Source organism: Cibotium barometz, chromosome 53 (genome assembly GCF_041138505.1).
Source record: "Cibotium barometz isolate CiBa-2024 chromosome 53, ASM4113850v1, whole genome shotgun sequence".
NCBI lineage: Eukaryota > Viridiplantae > Streptophyta > Polypodiopsida > Cyatheales > Cibotiaceae > Cibotium > Cibotium barometz.
The window spans coordinates 17223417-17241904 of NC_141098.1; the positions used below are offsets into that span (position 1 = coordinate 17223417).

The following is an 18488-nucleotide window of genomic DNA, read 5'->3' on the forward strand; positions in this document are numbered from 1 at the left end:
AAAAAAAAAAAACTGTCACACAATGCTGCTGACTGATATTATATTGCTGCCGACATGATATGTGTGCTGAACTGCTGCCGATCTGATGCATGCTCATGAAGATGCCCTAAATGCATCTAATATTGCTGCCTAATGAGGCATATGATCAAGGATTAGAAATTGTTTCATTATATTGTGTGTGTGTGTGTGTGTGTGTGTGTGTGTGTGTGCACGCGTGCACCGCATGCAAGTGATTGATTTCTCGACATGGCACTGTCTTGTGCATGTGACACAAAGACCCAGCAAATATGGTGGAGGACTGTCTGCTTTTGACTCTCTGAGCCACACACCTTATGTGGGACGCGATTGCTTGGGCTGCAGAGGAGGTGCATCTCCACTTTACGAGGACAGCACCAGCCTTGCCCTTCAGCCTAAAGGTGTTGATATTTTGGAGTCTAGTAAGTGTAACAGTGGTTTGTGAACACTTTAGGTGTGAACACCCTCATATTAAGAGAACATAAGATAGGGCGTTGGTGCCTATATAAAGCATTGTATATAGTGGAAGTATTATCATAATACAATCATTGTTCTGCTGTGCAATCTCTGTCTATTGTTAGCTATCACATCTCTCTCTCTCTCTCTCTCTCATGGTTGTAACTTTGGTCTCATAGGTCACTTTGGCCTTTTGAAGACGTTAATATAACATTTCATTTCATTTCTCTCTCTCTCTCTCTCTCTCTCTCTCTCTCTCTCTCTCTCTCTCTCAGCACCATCTGCATGGCTTGAACCTCCATCTCCATCTCTATACACAAGATTTGCTCCTACACTCGCATCATGGACATCTTCCACCCACCATAGCTTGAGCTCTAATATTGTGGATACCAACATGGTATCAGAGCCTTGATCCATGATTACTGCCATTAATCACTTTTCATTAGCAAAAACCATGTTTTCCCTCTTTGCCTAAACACCCCCTATCAATGTTTTGCTTCGTTCTCTCTTATCGGAGCCAGACTTTTAGTGTGTTTTAGAGCTAACACAAAGCTCGATCATCACCTCAAGGGGCTCAGCCCAACTCAAGAGGCGGCGAAAAACGCAACACAAACAAACATAAAAACACCAAAATTACGAGCTACAGGTAAAATTGATCAGATTCCTTTTAGGGTCTTCTAATTGGTGGTACAAGCTATCCGCAGCTCAAGTTTGAAGGCAAACCATCAAATGGTTGATGAGAAGCAAGCAGATCATCAATTTCAGGCATCCTTCACTAATCAAGTGAATAATCCTAATCATCTTTTTTGGAGTTCTCATGTTCCGAATCATTAATTTGTGAGTTGCTATTCCCATATATATCCTTATTTTGGAAAGCCCCCTTCGTTTGATGCATCAATTGCTTCCTCCAAAGCACACTACATTTTGCCTTTTTTTTAAAGAAGGAGCATTGCATAATCATCAAGTCAGAGACATTGCCTCTGCAAAAATTTGGGGCTTTCCCCAAACATGGAAAATTTTGACAAATTGAAGCTCTTAGAGCCACAAGAAATTGAATTAGGGCAAAGTTGACCTAATTACAACTTCTACCCCATAGAAAATTCGAGGCTTCTCTCAAATGTTGAGATAATCATCAAATTGAAGACCCTGCACCGACAAATTTTTGGGGCTTTTCCACAAGAAAGCCTTCTGCATCAAATTGACCATGCTACATCGACAAAAATTTGGGGATTCTTCATTACAACTTCCAAATCGAGCATTAATGGGTACTCTGTCTTGACCCCTAAGCCTAAAATGATAGCCCAAGTGTCAACCACTTGGCAACAGCATCGAAAGAAGATCTTCATCAACATTGCACCATTGTGGGGAGTTTTTCAAACTTCCAAAATCATCTTCTAGTTATGTATGAGTAAAGGGTTCTCTGCTCGAGATGTCCCCCAAAATATGAGTCATGGGTTTTCTGCCCGAGAAGTCCCCCAAAATCTGAATATTTTGGATGTCTTTTCTATAAGCCTTGTTTCTATAAAAAAGGCTTGGCTCCTTTTTATCTTACTTTCTCTAATTTGAGGCAAGGGGGGTTATCTGTGGATAGACTGATGTAGGTATTATGTATGGTCAAGCTCTTGTATCATGCCTAACATGAGAGTTTCTAAGTGTTGGCATCTTGTGTCTTTTGTATCACATGATTGCACTTTAGAGCCCAAATCATCATACTGAAGATCTCTCTTTTAGATGATACTCCCTCACTCCGAATGGGGGGTTTGTTGGATATTTTGGAGTCGAGTAAGTGTCCATTGGTGTGTGAACACCCTCTTTTTAAGAGAACATAGGATAAGGCACATCTCTCTCTCTCTCTCTCTCTCTCTCTCTCTCTCTCTCTCTCTCTCTCTCAACACCATCTCCAATGGCGTGAACCTCCATCTCCATCTCTCTTTGCACAAGATCTACTCCTACACTCACATCATGGACATCTTCCACCCGCCATAGCATGAGCTCCAATCCTCTAGATACCCACAAGTGGATCCCTGAGGTGGGAGAGTCTGCCAAGGATGGGAGATCATTAGCAATATTACCACTTCGCATATCTGACAGGCCACATGATGCAAAGAGGCTATTTATGGCACCATCACTTCCCTAGCGGAGGTGATTCGCTCTATTTGGCTAAAAATCATCCACACCTTGTGAGGACGATGGTAGCGCCTCTCACGCCGCTCAAAACGGATGCAAAACCACCGTGGCGCCTCTCTCCACACTTGCAGTCTAGGCCCTTTCCTCATTAGAGAGAGTGACACACCAATTTGGCACTACTCGCCCCAATTCCTCCCACTCCCCGATGTAGTCTCCCTCCAAAAGCCGCCAGCCGGAGAGGGAGCCCCTCCCCTTGTTTTTCTCTTCACTCTACCTCTTTCCAGGGATGTACATATCAAGCTCCATATTGGGGCTGTTTTTGTAGTTTGCGTTCCATGGAAGTTTCTCTTTTATGACTATATTGGGGTGTTTTCTTGGAAAAAACAAGCATGTTGTATACAGATCACCCCTATCCACCGATTTCCTACTCGAGAACGTAGTTCAATACCTAACCAACAAGCTGCTCTTAAATCTTCTCCTCGCACTATTGGGTCCAAATCTAGCTCATCGAGATAGGGTACATTCATCAAAGCAAATGGTAGGATGAGAAGAGTAAGCTTACACAAAATCTGGTCAAAACATGGTAACAGAACACCTGAACCAAGTCTGCCAAGAGTGCACAACAAAGGTTTCTTCAACAAAAGAAGAGAGCTTTCTTGAGGAAGCTTCTGGAATACTTGATCAGCATTCTTCTTCATGATGAATCTAGTGAAATTGGAGGATCGGCGGTGAGAATGTGCAAAGGGCACCACATTGGGGGCTGAAGATAGACCATCCTCCCCCCCATTCCTCCTTCCCCCCTTCTTTTGGCAAACTTATTCCAAAACAAAAGACTAAAAGCTCTATGGGCACTTGGTGATTTCACACCCCCAAATACCGGATTTCCAAGATAAAGTCAAACAGTACAAACAGCTCGATGATGAGGTTGATGCCGAAGACCTCTATCCCCATGGACTATGACTAGAACAAGGCAAGTACAAGCACTGGTGCTCCTAGCGTGTCTAGCAAGAAGCCCAAAAGCACCCGAAGGCATTCGTATGAATTAACACACACTGCCCAAACGCGCTCATATAAGTCCAAATAACGGCACTAAAACTCACATAAGCCCAATTAGGTAGCATCCAAACACATCCAGACCTCTTCAAATCAGCCCAGTCTCACCACCAAAACGGTCCCAAGATAGCCCAAAAAGCCAAAAATCCACCAAAAACAGCCCGAACCACACATGCCAGATTTGACAATGGGCAGCCAAACCAAATTTTCATCTCACACACACGGTGGCATCCAATTCGTAGTCACATTCCTTAGGGATAAATTCAAGCACACTAGTGAAATCCCCGGCTTCTTAACAGCTTTACTCAACTGAAAAGCTTCCAAGTAGGCCTTCGAAGTGTCATATACTCCTTGCAGTAGTCTTTGTATACTCCTTGCAGTAGTCTTCGTATACTCCTTCGAAGTGTCATATACTCCTTGCAGTAGTCTTCGTATACTCCTTCGAGCCAACGCCCAATTTGGGTAGGGCAATTCCTCTCCGAAACCCGCCGGGTATACAGAGTTTTTAGTGGGTGAGCCTAAAGGCAAGTCCCACAGTACCTGGGCTCCCTCGGGAGTTCTTGGTCGCTATCATGCCCAATCTCTGGGTCTTCCGGGGTCATGCCCTAAGGAAGTAGCGAAACCATCATCACGACCGAGGCGACGAAGCTAATGACAAAAGCATTTCTCTGTTCGAGACTTAGAAACGAACGTGTTCGTCTTTGACCCCGGCTCGAAAAACAAAAAACAAAAAATTTTTCATCTACCCACTTATCCTTTAACCTTGATCCTTAGCATGGCTCTCCAATCAATGGAAATCCTCATGCAAGTGTCTATGTCCATGATGGGATGATGTATGCCTCAAGGTGGCTGAATACTCCTCTTGTTGAATCGTAGACTTCTGTCACTGCATATCCTCCACCCAAACATCCATAGGTGGAGGACCCCTCAACACCAATTGGCCATCTGCATTCTTGAAGATATAGCCCTTAAAGAGCAAATATGTCATATCCAACTCCATAAGATCAGGTCTTCTCCACATGCTCTCCTTAAAAGAAGCTTTAATGACACAACCCTCTCTTCGTCATAATAAGCTCCTAGGCATTGGATCGGAATGAAAAGCCTTCAATTGTTCCGTTCCTCACAAAGCCACCATACTTGCCCCTCAAAGTCTCCATCTTCAATGTAGCCTCTTCCTGTGAAGAATTCTCATGGAATGACACATGATCATCCTGCATCCTTCCCACCATTGTAACCAACCAAATGAATACCAACTTCCAAGACCTCATGGTATCGTTTTCACACAAGTGTGAAAAGGAGGAAACTAAGATATCAATGTAACGAGAGTATGACCCCGGAGATCTCACTAATTCACTTAATTAAACTTCACAATGCAAGATGATGAAGATGCAAGAATAACCACAAGTATAATCGACTTAATTAAAATTCACAATGCAAGATGATGGAGATGCAAGAATAACCACAAGTATGTGTGTGAATAGAATATGCAAAGGACACCACACTTGGGACTGAAGATGGACTTCATCACACCCACACATGCGTCCTTGGGATATTTGAGTGTAATCAAATCCCCAAACAACCATATGCATGAAAACAAGTAATATCCACCAGCAAAAAACTACCCAAGCTCACATGTTCATTTCCCAAGCAACACACAATCACGACACAAATCACAACAAACAATTTTAAAGGAAAATCCTCATCTTCCATAGCTTTGTACACCACTTGCAAACATGAAGTCCAAATCTTAACGTAGCCGTACATGGCAAAACCACGATCAAGCCATCTCCTAACCAAATCGCTTACAGCCATCTATAATCCAGGAGCGGACTTGGCCGTGCGCAGCAAAAATGAAATCTTTCCAACACACAATGATGCCCAATGCATAGTCACAATTGTGAGGGATAAGCACAGCACGTTGGTGACACCACAAACTGAATTGGACAAGCCAAGAGAAATGCCCATGCCATAAAGGAAGGTGTAAACATGTGTAGTACACAGGTGTGAACACAGAAGACTAAGGTTAACATTGGGGCCCACATGGAAGCCACTGGACAAAAGGGGGACTTAATATATGCTAAGGCTAAAAACTAAAACGGACAAATACTAGAGAGGGCAATGCTAGAACAAGAAAGGAAGTCGTTTTCTCCATTTTCTTGAGTTTTATGTGAAGCAAAACAAGAAATTGAATGTTTTTGTGATGGAGAGACATTTGAGCCAGGGCTACTTGAGGGGTCCTTGTAAAAAGCAATTGAAAGTTGCACTGGGCATGTAAATATGCATATAACCAAAGATGCCTGAAACCAGGGTGAAGATTCCACCATTAAAAAGCGACACAAACTCACGTGCATGTGGATAAAAGCAAGGATGGATGATGATTCAACTTATAGAAGATTGACCCGTGGAGCAATAATCCCATTCTCTCTCATTGTCTTGCTTTTTTGAAACCGAGGAACAAGAGCCAGCCATCAAAGAGGATGATTACAAGCTGTTGTTCCCCTTCTCCAATGATCAAGAATCAACCCCGCAGAGAAGCATCACATTGATGAGGGGTATCACTCATGTCGCATCAAAATTCAAAAAAAAAAAGACATGTGAACAATATGGAGTCGCATGTGGCATAATAGGAAGACATGAAGTTTAACATAAGGTGGCTTAGTGATATCATGCAGACAGAGGAGACTGGCCAGAGCCAATTGAATTGTGCTGTACTTATGCACACCTGAGACGAGAAGCGAGTGAGCCCTGTGCTCGCTGCCTGATGCGCAATCACTGGAGACTGCGTCGCCATGGTCTCTGTCTGCTACGCTGCTTCAGAGCTGGCACGCTTTCTGTTTTCAGTTCTCTGCTCAGAGTAGCGGAGAGCAACTGGATTAACTTTCCCACGTGGAAGCGGCCATTTGGTTCGCTTATCCACCTCAGCGTCCCACATCCACAGATGTCCTTCCCACATCCACAGATGTCCTCATCTTGTGTGTGTACACGTGTGAGAGAAAGTGTGTTTGAAAGAGAGAGAGAGAGAGACTCAATCCTCATGTTTGAAGACTTTGGTTGGGGCTTTTTACCCGATCAATGAATTCTCCCTTCAAAAGAAAAGCTTAATTTTTTAAAACCCTTCAGGGGTGTTTTAAGTGAAAAATGCTAGTCCAAATTTCACCCTTCAAATAAAGTGTAGCGCTTCAAAATCAAGACCCGGAGAGAATGATATACACAAGGAGATTTCAATTAAAGCCAATGGCTAAGTAAGGTTGATTCAATGAAAAAACCTTCAATGATCGAGGCATGAAAAAGTAACTATTATGTCAAGCTTTTACATGAAAGCCAACAAGACAGGTTTTGATAATGGACTTGCCTTGAATGAAAGTAATGGTTTGCTTTATGCATATACCATAAGGTAATTTATATTATATAATATTCTTAATGGATCCTTTTTATTCCACTAATTGATTCATAGGGCTAGGCACTTTGATTTGTTGTAAGTGTATATTTTTGGGTGATTGATTTTCTATGTACCTTAGTCAAGTTGCCCACCCTTCTTACAAGAAAAGGAAGAATGGGATTTGGACCCTCACTAATGCATTGAAACTCATGGATTCTACCACTAAACTTGTTAAACTCTTGCATATTTAAAATATTTTAGTTTTGACATAACACCCACCAATAGACAATTTTGAAAGGTTAGTGTTTAAAATTTTTGAATGGCCACATATTCGCTTTTCACATCAAGCTTTGAGCATTACCTTATAGCCATAGCTCATGCCATGCACAAAATATGGAAATCACAAACTTGGTTGAATATGATGATGAGGCTTGTGTTAAATATGACATTAATGGTGCCTCATGCTAGACATGCATTGAGATTTTTGAGGCATTCCTTTGGTAAGCATCTCCCAAACGTAGAAGTTCACTGAAAATGGTTTATGTTGGAATGGAAGGGTTTCCCAATCCTAGACTAGCTATTGCATCAATGCTTAATTACATCATCGATTGTGCAAAGGACATGAAAAATGTAGGGTGGATCATTGGCAATGAAACAAGTTTTAGATCCCCAAGTGTATCCTCCAATTGTGTAGAACATCATCTTAGGGAGAACAACTTGAGCTCTTTGACTCATGGTTTGGCCTATGTGTATGCAGTAATGTAGCCGCTTCCTAAAGTTTGTGTTCCATGCTCGATAAACCAATTCCTAAAGTTATTCACAATGCTTGGTAAACCAATTCCTAAAGTTATTGACAATGCTTTTCAATAAAGTTTATAGGAGATAGGGGTACAATGGAGTGCCATAAGCCCCGTGAGAGAAACTATAAAATTCACAATTGATAAGAAGCTTCTATGATGATACTATTAAGTCTCAACGCGAGAGATCCTTGCCATAAGAAGGGGAACAATGCTAACCATTTTTTTCCCTTTCAAATAAAAATGATAGCCCACTTGGGTAATCACCCTAAATTTTCAAACCTAGGACATACAAACCCAAAAAAACACACACACACACATTTTCTTTGTTTCTGTACTTCCTTAAAGAAAAACATTTTCTTTGTTTTTGTAACTTCCTTGGAGAAAAACCTTTAAGAAAGATACTCATGATACTTAACTAGAAATACAAAAAACACACTTGTACCTATAAATTAGTATAGTTTATATAATATAATCTCCCATTCATTTTAAAAATGAATACTTTTGTATGTCCTAATAACATGGTTTGTGACCGTTTATGGTAAAAATTATTGTATGGTAGTGACTGTGAGCAACCAAGTACCGCTTTATCAACAATTTTAGAATGTTATTATTATAGCCATTAAAAAATTGTTTGATAAATTTTACAGCAAAAACCTTTAAAAATATCCCCAAAAATTGTAAGAAAGGAACCTAGGCAAAGAATATACCTCATTGGTTGGAATCCTCACAACTATATTCAAGGCTAGATTCTACACAAGTTACTCCTTGATGCCTAGAGTAGCCATAGGTTCATGAAGAAAGCCATGAAAGCTTGGGCAAGAAGCTAATAGCTCTAAGAAAGGTGAAGTGTATAATATGTCGAAAAGGTAATGAGATACCAAATACACAAGACATGCATTTTATAGTCCAAAGGCCCATATGCCCACATGTATAAATGACCCTAAGCCCCCATATACTTAGGCCCATTCCCCCATGTGCATGTGCACCTAAAATCACTTCATTATAAACCATCCCCTCCTACAATGATTTCGTCCTTGAAATCGAAGGGTGGTCGTGCATCAATAACATATACAAAGACTATATACAAAAGCCAAAAATCGACCCAAAGCTAGGTATCAATGCTAAGCTCAAATAGAAGACCAAAGTGCCAAAACGTGGATCGAGCTAAAGTCGCATGCACCCCAGGATAAAAGATGGTGAAGTACCTTTGAAGATGAGGCTAACCATGCAATCACCTAGATCAAAGGAAATCTAAGCCATGCAAACTCCGTGACAACCTAGATCAAATGGAAAATGTAGAGAACCATCGTCGATGATGAGGCTAGCAAAATGTAGAGAACCATCATCGATGATGAGGCTAGCAAAATGTAGATAGTCACTGTACAGGATCAAATGGATAGTCACTGTACACATCACGGATCCCTGAAATCAATATAGTAATAGCCCTTGGGTTGAAGGGAAAGCTCGCAAGCCCATCCTCGCCAATATAGTATGAATCCGACATCCAAGCTATCCTATAACTCATGGTCGAAATCTTGAATAGTCTTGGCACAAAAGAATCATGGTACAGGCCCAAACCAAGATGTGAATCCAAAAGATATGCCACATAATCAAGTTCTGTACATCCCAAGTGGCATATAATGTATTCAAAAATAAATGCCTCAGCTCTAAAGAACATAGGATCATGTTGACATCCATGTGAGCCAAATGAACCTGACTCGTAGTAGGGATCATGCAAGAACAAATATGAACCAATGTTATCGTTCGATGTAGCATCACTTAAATCATTCAAAACATGGTCTACTGCATCATCATATGTATGAGCATGATCCATACCATGTAACATAGCCTCATGTGCAAGACCATCTACACATGTATGATTATCCAAAGTAAAATCATGATCAACAAGATAAGCATAATCATCACTAATTAATACTGACAATGTATCCATACATGAGAAATATGTAGCATTATCCACCAAGTCACTGACCATGTCACCCTCGTAGTCTCTGAGGTTATCATCATAGGCATGCTCTGTCTCCATACCATGTAACATAGCCTCGTGTGCAAGACCATCTACACGTATGATTATCCAAAGTAAAATCATGATCAACAAGATAAGCATAATCATCACTAATTAATACTGACAATGTATCCACACATGAGAAATATGTAACATCATCCACCGAGTCACTGACCATGTCACCCCTCATAGTCTCTGAAGTTATCATCATAGGCATGGTTTGTCTCCACACATATGAACCCAAAGGCATCAATAGTAGTTAGTCTAGTAGAGGATCAAGCTAAGAAACAAAAGATTTGACCAAACATTGAATGCTTAATCTCTGTTTGCAGAGCTTGATGCCACTTCTCCTTTAGAAATTTCATAAATCTGAGATAACCAGCATGTAGAGCACCCTTGAAAACCCTTAGGACCAAGAGGAATTAGACCAATTCCTTCTTTGTGACTGTAGATCTCAGTTTTCCTCCAGAAATGAAGCACCGGCGAATTCGCGAACTAGCCGCCTTTAGAAACATGCCCTCGATCAAGCCTAGCCCAAGGCAGTACTACCCACTAGTCACCTTTAAAAACATACCCTTGATTAAGCCTATTCGCCCTCTAATCTCGACCAGTGTGCTTGTTGGACCACGTGTAGGTGCTTGTGGTGCTCAAATCACATCTATGTGGTATCTACCAACAAACACAATTGGGTAAATTTTTGCCATGCATCTTTTTTCGTCCAGCTCATGTCTGATCTGAGATGGATAAGTCTTATGGCATCTTTGTCATGTTAAAATCCCCCATAAGGATAGCATCCTCCTCCTCTAAGATCGAACTCAGGTGGTCCCAGAGAGCTTCTCTCTTAGTAGAGTTGTTTGGGGCATAGACTAAACAAATATTCATATTGATAGATACATTGCCTACCTTGAGGATAAGGGCATGACCATTTTCTTCATTGTACTCTACTGCATGCATCTCCACCTGACCTTAAGTAAGATGGCCGTTCCTCTAGACCGGTTCAAAGGAGCATTAATGAAGAAAGAAGTTCCACCCTTCTATTGATTGAGAGGGTAGTCTCCTCCGATCCTTAGCTCTTGCAAACATAAAAATCAGCTTGCCACTTATTAAGTAAAACTAAGGCCTCTCTTCTCTTTGTGGTTGCATATCCTCCCCTGATATTCTAGGACATGGTTTTAATCTCGGGGTCAAGGATTGCCAAAGCTTCATATGTGTTCCCTAGGATAAGTGCTTGCCCTTTAGCTTGAGCTTCTTTCTTAAGGGATCCTTTTCCTTGACCTTGGGAAGGGATATTTGTGTCCTTGGGTTGGAGCAGCATGCGAGAAAGTGTAATCTTACCTCCTAAGATAGAGTTATGTTCTCTGTTACTTCACACTCTCTCTTGCATGAAGATTTCGCTATTGTTACCATGTGGCTGGCATGGCGATAGGTTCCAAATAGTTGAAGGGTGTATCTAATTAGCTTCGAGAGGCCTTCCCTTTAAGATGTTTGCATGTTGTGAGCCACCAGAATTGGAGGTACTTTTTGGGGGAAATATTTAGCAGAGTGTCCAGCTTATTTACATTTATAGGAGGAATCCAAGAAAGTCTTGAACTTGATAGAAACATTAAACTTGATACCTTCTAGAGTCGATAGGGAGAGGATGTCCAAGGTATCATTGCACCTATCCTAGAGTATGCAGTAACATTATGGCCCTCGACCTTCATTAAACTTTAGTGGAGGGGCATATAGAACTCTGCCAAGAATGCCATAGATAATATGGGAAACTAACCCATAGAAGTACCACTGTGGGTAGTACTTTTTCCTATAAATAATATGGGAGGTCTACGAAACTGACCTAGATTAGACACTCGTTTTGTAGCACATGCTATAACTTGAAGGCCGGGTATACCATGGTATGAGATGAACCAAGATTTTGTCGTGCTAGGGACCAGAGTGCAGATGGTGTCTCCTTGGGTAGGGGATTCCACCAGGACCTTAAAAAGCCCTTGCTCGTCCCCGCAAAATGAAAGCAAACGAGGGTGGCTTTGCCTTAGAACATATGCAAAGCATCTTTTAAAATCCCCCTTCGAGGGTATGCAACCCATGACGTATAGATAGGCACCATAGTCAAGTGCTTTCTTGAACTCAAGGTAAACTTTATCCATGGGGAGTGAAACCCTAGCGTTAAACACCTTCTTGCTGGCCGAGGCCTGCAATTTATCGATTTGGCAAACCTCTATTGTTTTGAGATATGTAGGCTTTGCATGGTGTTAGCATCCACCACAAGGCCAAAGGATAGGGTGTCAGCATAGGAAAGTGACAAAATTAAGATGCTTTGTCCTTCACTTCTAAAAAGAGACACCATTGCCTATGATGCAAGGGTGCATGATGGCAAATATACCGGTGACAAATTCTCTACATGTGCCAAGGTCAAGTTTCTAGCCCTTTGCTCCAACTCTAACTCCGAAGTGACACTGGCATGCTTACCATAAGGATTGTACCTAACCCTACCAAGCGGCATGCACCACTATAGGCGGTGGCACTTGAGTGTTGTAGGAAGTAACCACATAGGGCAGGGGAGCCATGGCTCCACTCCTCATTGTGAGGTCCTAACCCTAACTGATGGGTAGGAGAGCCATGGCTCTAGAACTCGCACTTCACTTAGTTGTAGTCCAGATTGCTCTCTCCTAAGTGTTCACAATGTTGTGACCAGACTAAAGTGTTTACAATGTTGTGACTGCCATGGCTCCAGAACTCGCACTCCACTCAGTTGTGGTCCAATTTGCTCTCTCCTAAGTGTTTACAATGTTGTGACCATACTAAAGTGTTTACAATGTTGTGATCTTACTAAAGTGCTTACATTGGTGTGATGATAGGACTAAAGTGTTTACAATGTTGTGATCGGACTAAAGTGCTTACATTGTTGTGATCGGACTAAAGTGCTTACATTGTTGTGATGATAGGACTAAAGCATTCTTTGTATCGTAATCCACCATTCAAGATGGGTGTGTTTCTTCTTGGCGCACTGAAGTTTATGTGGTGAGGCTATTCTTTTTTTTAATGACCTTGGGCACCTAGATGGTGGAATTACCATCATAATATCCTTGAGTAATGAGTAGGCATGTAGGTGCACTCGTAGTCTGAAGGACCCCCACGCTTGCACTCATTGTCTACTGGACACGCGAACAAACAGGCGCACTCGCAGACCCTGCCTCCTCGCACTCGCAGTTTGAAGCCCCACGCTACATCTTCTAACAACCATATCTCCTTAGCCCCTTGCCACCAAGGGCAAGAAAGCCCATACGCTGGCGTATGGGCTTTCTTGCCCTTGGTGGCAAGGGGCTAAGGGGAGTGCTAAGGGAAGGGGCCGCAGCTCACCTGGAAACGTTCGCGGCAGTGCACGTAACCTTCGCGGATGAGGAAGCCGCTTTTGTCGAGCAAAACTGTAGCAAACGAAGACCCTTGGTGGGAAGAGGCTTGGCGGAGGCAGAGCTGGAGATGATAAATACATTTATAAATAATACATAATATATAAATAATACATAATATATAAATAGAGATTGGTATATATTATGTATTATTTATATATTACGTATTATTTATATACGTATTTATTTTTATTTATATATTATGCATTGAAATGCTATGAATTGATTGTACAAGCATATAGTGGAGATATAGTCATTAAATGCATCGTAATCATTCTTCAGTTATTTGAAAAAGACATATACTAGTGGTGCAAATATTCGGTTTTAAATGCAATCATATCTGGAAAATATCAGTACTCATATCTTGAAAAGGGAGAACGATGTTGGCCTTCTTGATATATTTTCAGACATTTGTCAATAGCTGCATCTCGCAAGCCGAATGGTGCATGTCATCGATATTCTTTGCTTTGGCTCTTTGAAAATTTTATCCGTCCGTTTTGATTCAGAAGATGTTATTTTGACAGAGAGAGAGAGCTTCAAGAGTACTTCTCCTTAGGTACTAATAACTTATCAATGGAGAATCAAAGCAGTGTAGTGCCTAGGATCAAGCTAGCTGATGCTGTTTATGCATTTAAACTTACTGTGCAACAATGCCAAGGGAATGCACTGTGTCTACTTTATCTCTACATTCCAAGGATGTTGTACATGGTAGAGATGATGGTGGGCATATATTCTCATCAGTACAAAATCCCTCTTTTTCTTGTTTGGGAACTCCATCAATCCTCGAACCCTGTCTACCTAGTTTAGGGACACCCATAGAAAATAAAGTTCTCAGTATCTTGTCTCTGATTAGATGATTGCCTGTTAACGACACTCTTCTCAATGCTTTAATGAATGCATCTGAAGTTAGGAAAGTTGATGAACTTCCATCATAGTATGATGGGGATATTGTTTTTGAGCTCCCTATTGCACCACAAGGTAAGCCAATGGCTGGGATGGAGCAAAGATATGATGGTCATGTGTGGGTGGAGTATAACACATGTACAAAGGAATGTTTTGATGGTGTTGTTAGGCGTAGTTCTTGTGGGGGGCATCTAAGATGTTGTAATGTGGAGTGCCCTTATTATGGGCGGACGAAGGGAAGCAATCAATCTCAATGGAAGGGAAAACTTAAACAGGTGCCCAGAATTGGGTTTTTAAGTTCTGAAACCGGCACTTTAGTTTGTCGACATTGCTCTACTTTACCGGAATGCTTGGCTGTGTGTGAGTCTTCTATTTATTATTGCTACCCTACAGATAGAACTACTACAACAAGATGTGTCATACATCAAGGTAGTCACAGGCATCCAATGGCAGTTGGGGTGTCAAAAACAAATGAGACTTTTGTGCACACTTTGGTGCAAGATAGAGCTTCCCATGACCTTTATGCAAAGTGTAAAAAGGTTGAGACAGGTGTAGCTCAAGATATAATTATGGACATGCTCTTTGATGACACTGATATCACTCCTGATATGGGAGATTTGGGGGTCGAGCAGCTTCTGGAAAGAGTTACACCACTTGTACAAAGAAAAAGGTTAGGTCTAAACTTTGTTTACATTTTTTTGAAACTCACATGTTGCAATGGTTGACTTTTGGTATTTGAGTAGGATTTAGAGATCCATGGATATTGCCCGTCAAAATGTGAAGGGATCGGTTCTTGGGCTCGAAGCATTACTGGATCTTAAGGAGAAAACAAATAGGCGATACCCTTTCTTTCATAGCCTCTTATTTCCAAACTAGCTGGCAAGCAATGTGGAGCCTCACGTATTTAAGATGTCCTCTGTGGGTCCTGGAAGTGGGATCGACTTGGTTAATCAAATGAGGCCAGGTGGACCATTAGAGAAACAATTTGTCCACTTTGATCATGTGCACAGGACAAGTGGCTGGACCACAATGAGTGCACATGTTTATCACCCTTTTGTCAAAGAATTGCTTACAATTGTAGTAGGTGAGTTCAAGGTGGAGAATACAAATGCACAGGTTTTATTTTGGACTTGAAAGGTTGCAGCAATGTGGATTTGAGAGTGCAGAGTTTGCAGGTTTCATGGCTGATGAGGCACAAGCAAATTGGCTTGCAGTGCATACTGTTTTCAATAAAGGTAAAAGGAATGTGATGATGTTCAAGGAACGCTCGTGTTCTTTTCACTGGGAAAAGAGTACGCTGGAACATACACGAATTTGTATCAAACCACAATTTCAAGAAGAGCATAAGGATTTGTGTCGACGGTGGAGAGATGCACCAAGTGAAGTGTCAGCCGCATCAACAAAGGACAAACTTGTTACATTTTGGAGTTTGGGACATGCGCATGAGACAGAGCTACATTCATTAGAGACATGGTTATCTTGGTGGGAGGTGCGGGGATTTCACTGGGCAAAATGGGTATTGACACAAGGGGGTGGAGGTCCATTTGTGCCTACGGTTAATCTCTCAGAGTCTAAGCATGCATCCATGCGAGCAGCTTTGGGATACGCTCAACAAGTTAGCTTGTTCTCTGCTTCAGCCTGCAGACCTTGCCATGTCAGTCTTGCAAAGTGCCCATTATAAGGCCTACTTGACAGGAAGACATGAGGGGTCTAGGCCGGGTTTAAATCAAATTAAGAAAAGATTTATGTCCGGAGACGAAGGGTTCGAGCAAAAAAAAAAATCTTGTGGACCTTGCATAAACAGTGTTGGAGGAACAAGATATTGTTGCTCCAGATGTTCAGAGGACAGTCCTGAAAAGTGTGATACGCAAGAGAAGAAAAATGGATGCAAAAATTATACTTGATACAAATAGTCATCGGCCAGAATATGAGAACGTTACTATTCATGTTCCAAGACCAAAAGGGGGTGCTTCATGCATTCATGGGATCCCAAAAGAGAGTGAGGTTGATGTGAAAGAATGGGCTATCCGGAGAACACCACCCAAATGTCAATCTACATGCTGGGGTATTTTGGAAGGGAGAGCCAAACGCTGTGGAGCTTTCGTTCTCGACAAGAAGGAAGGGCCATTGAAGGGTATTCATGCACCTTGCTTCAAAGGACGTCGACAGTATAAGGATAAGGAGAGTTGGCAGATGTTCTACTTTTGTCCATCGAGTGTAATTCATTCAGCTAGAGTGGATGAGCAGATTCAGAAGTCTTGTGGGCCAACTCCTCTTCTTTGGAAGGTTGCTAGAGGCACATGTTTGTCTGCGGAAGAGACAACCAAACTCATCAACGCAGGTTTTATTTTGAAGGGTGTGTAAAACACAGTGTTTCCACTATTTAGACAACACCATGCAATGTTCGCCCAATGAGCAGAGGTGATGGCCGCATTGTAAGATGGAAGGAGAAGATAAGCAAAGCAAGCCAAGATTGCATCAACAGAGCACTTATAATGGAAGGAGAGGTAGTGCATGAGATAGTTGTAAGTTAAGCAGAGTCACACATTTTTTGGATTTCAACAACTGATTCAAAGAAATCTGGAATCTCCTTTGCGGCGGTTAATGTATGCGAATTTCAAAGGTGCTCTTGTCTAGAGTTTGCTTTGAGGGATCTAAAAAAGAGTCGTGCATGCCATGTGAGCATATGTATTTTGTGTTCATTAGGGTGTTTGGTTTACAACTTGCAATACATAAATTTATGCACCAAGGTGCAATTACAAAGTTAGAGCTTAGTCAAGCACTCTCGGGACACTGCAATATTCCTTCTACTAGTGTTATATAGAAGGAATGTATAAGGGATGTTTGGCATTTGGTTGGATTTTTTGATCCATTGCGGAAATGCGAAAATTGCAGGGAAGCAAGAAATTATGTAAAGCAAGAAATTAGAATCTAAAACTTTAAGATATGACTACGAGTTCTGAATGACATTGTCAAAAGAGCTTGCTCCGTCTCTTGCCGCTCGGTTTGGGTCCTCGCTCGGTTTTTGGTAATCCTCGCAATACTCTATTGACCAACTAATGCAAACTGTCACCTTAGAAAACACAATGAGCACATTCACAATTCCCTTATGAAGAAGTAGAGACTCTAGAAAGGGAACCTTCACCACCTAAACCCATGGAGCTTGAAACCCAAAAACTTGAACTTGACGCTACTTCAAATCCTCATTGATTTGAAGTAGGATTTAAATCCTTTGGAGGTATGAACCCAACTCAAGCCTAACTTTATCCATGGCGTGAGCATAATCTCATGACCCTTGAACTATGGAAATATTAGGTCAACCTATATTATAAGCTCATCCTTAGCAACTTCGTCACGTAGATCATGAAGATTCCATGTCTAGGGTACTTTAAACATACACTTTACATGCAAACTAACCCCCCTTAACCTTGAGTTTTTTTGTGATTGAGCTAGTGTTGGAAGTAAACTTAGTTTTAGGATGGGAATAGATTGTTGCCTCAGATTCCAATGTGAAACCTTGCTTTAAGAGAAATATGATTACCTTGAAGGTCCACAACATAGAGATGGTGATACCACTTTGTGACAAGGAGAATCTGACACTGAAGGATCTATATGATACTACATATAAAAGATGACAAGGCCCCTCCAAAGCTCCTCAACAACAAGAAAACATGTCTTCTCCCCATTAGAGGCCCTTCCTGATAAAACCTTTATTCCATCCGCTTCATTCTCACCATCAAAAGAACATGCTTCTACCTCTCATTCCACAATCTCACAGTCGACAGCCACTCTAGAATTTATCCCCTCTCACCCATGTTAACACCAAATAACATAGCTTGAATTTTACTATGGCAAGGGTACTCCACAAAACATTCAACATTAACAGACCCTCTACTCGAGAAAATAGCCTTTTTGATGACTTCCATCGATAATAAAGGCATACCCTTCTCAGCGATTGTACTCCATTTGGTGAAGCCTCTGCTCCTTCGAGAACCCATGTTCGACCAACCTCACAAAAGGAATCAATGGTGGTTTCCATCACAAGAATGACAGGCCTTCTTAAAAACAATCCTAAATCATTGATGATGTCACCACCATCGGCAAACCCCTCTCATGAAAACCCAATCCTCATTATCAATGTTACCCAAACTAGCAACTATCACTACTCCTTTGTAAGCTACTACCAAACAATGAGTCCTTCAATTCGACAAAAGAAGGTATATCCACTGCATAAGCAATGTCAAGGAGAAGTAGTTATTAGTAGCACAAGGATGAAAATCCATTTTGGCTACCTCGCTAACCCAAGGTAACACTAAAAAAGGAAA

At 41.5% G+C, this 18488-nt stretch overlaps 1 protein-coding gene across 1 annotated transcript in view; it reads right to left on the reverse strand.

Annotated features, from left to right (window-relative positions):
• Positions 1-6685, reverse strand: part of LOC147608370 (Rhodanese/Cell cycle control phosphatase superfamily protein) — a 50461-nt gene extending 43776 nt beyond the window's left edge. Inside the window, exon 1 of the mRNA XM_086788882.1 lies at positions 6374-6685. Coding sequence (XP_086645008.1) covers positions 6374-6442 — 69 coding nt within the window. The 5' untranslated portion in view covers positions 6443-6685. The remainder of the gene's footprint in view (positions 1-6373) is intronic.
• Positions 6686-18488: the final 11803 nt, after the last annotated feature.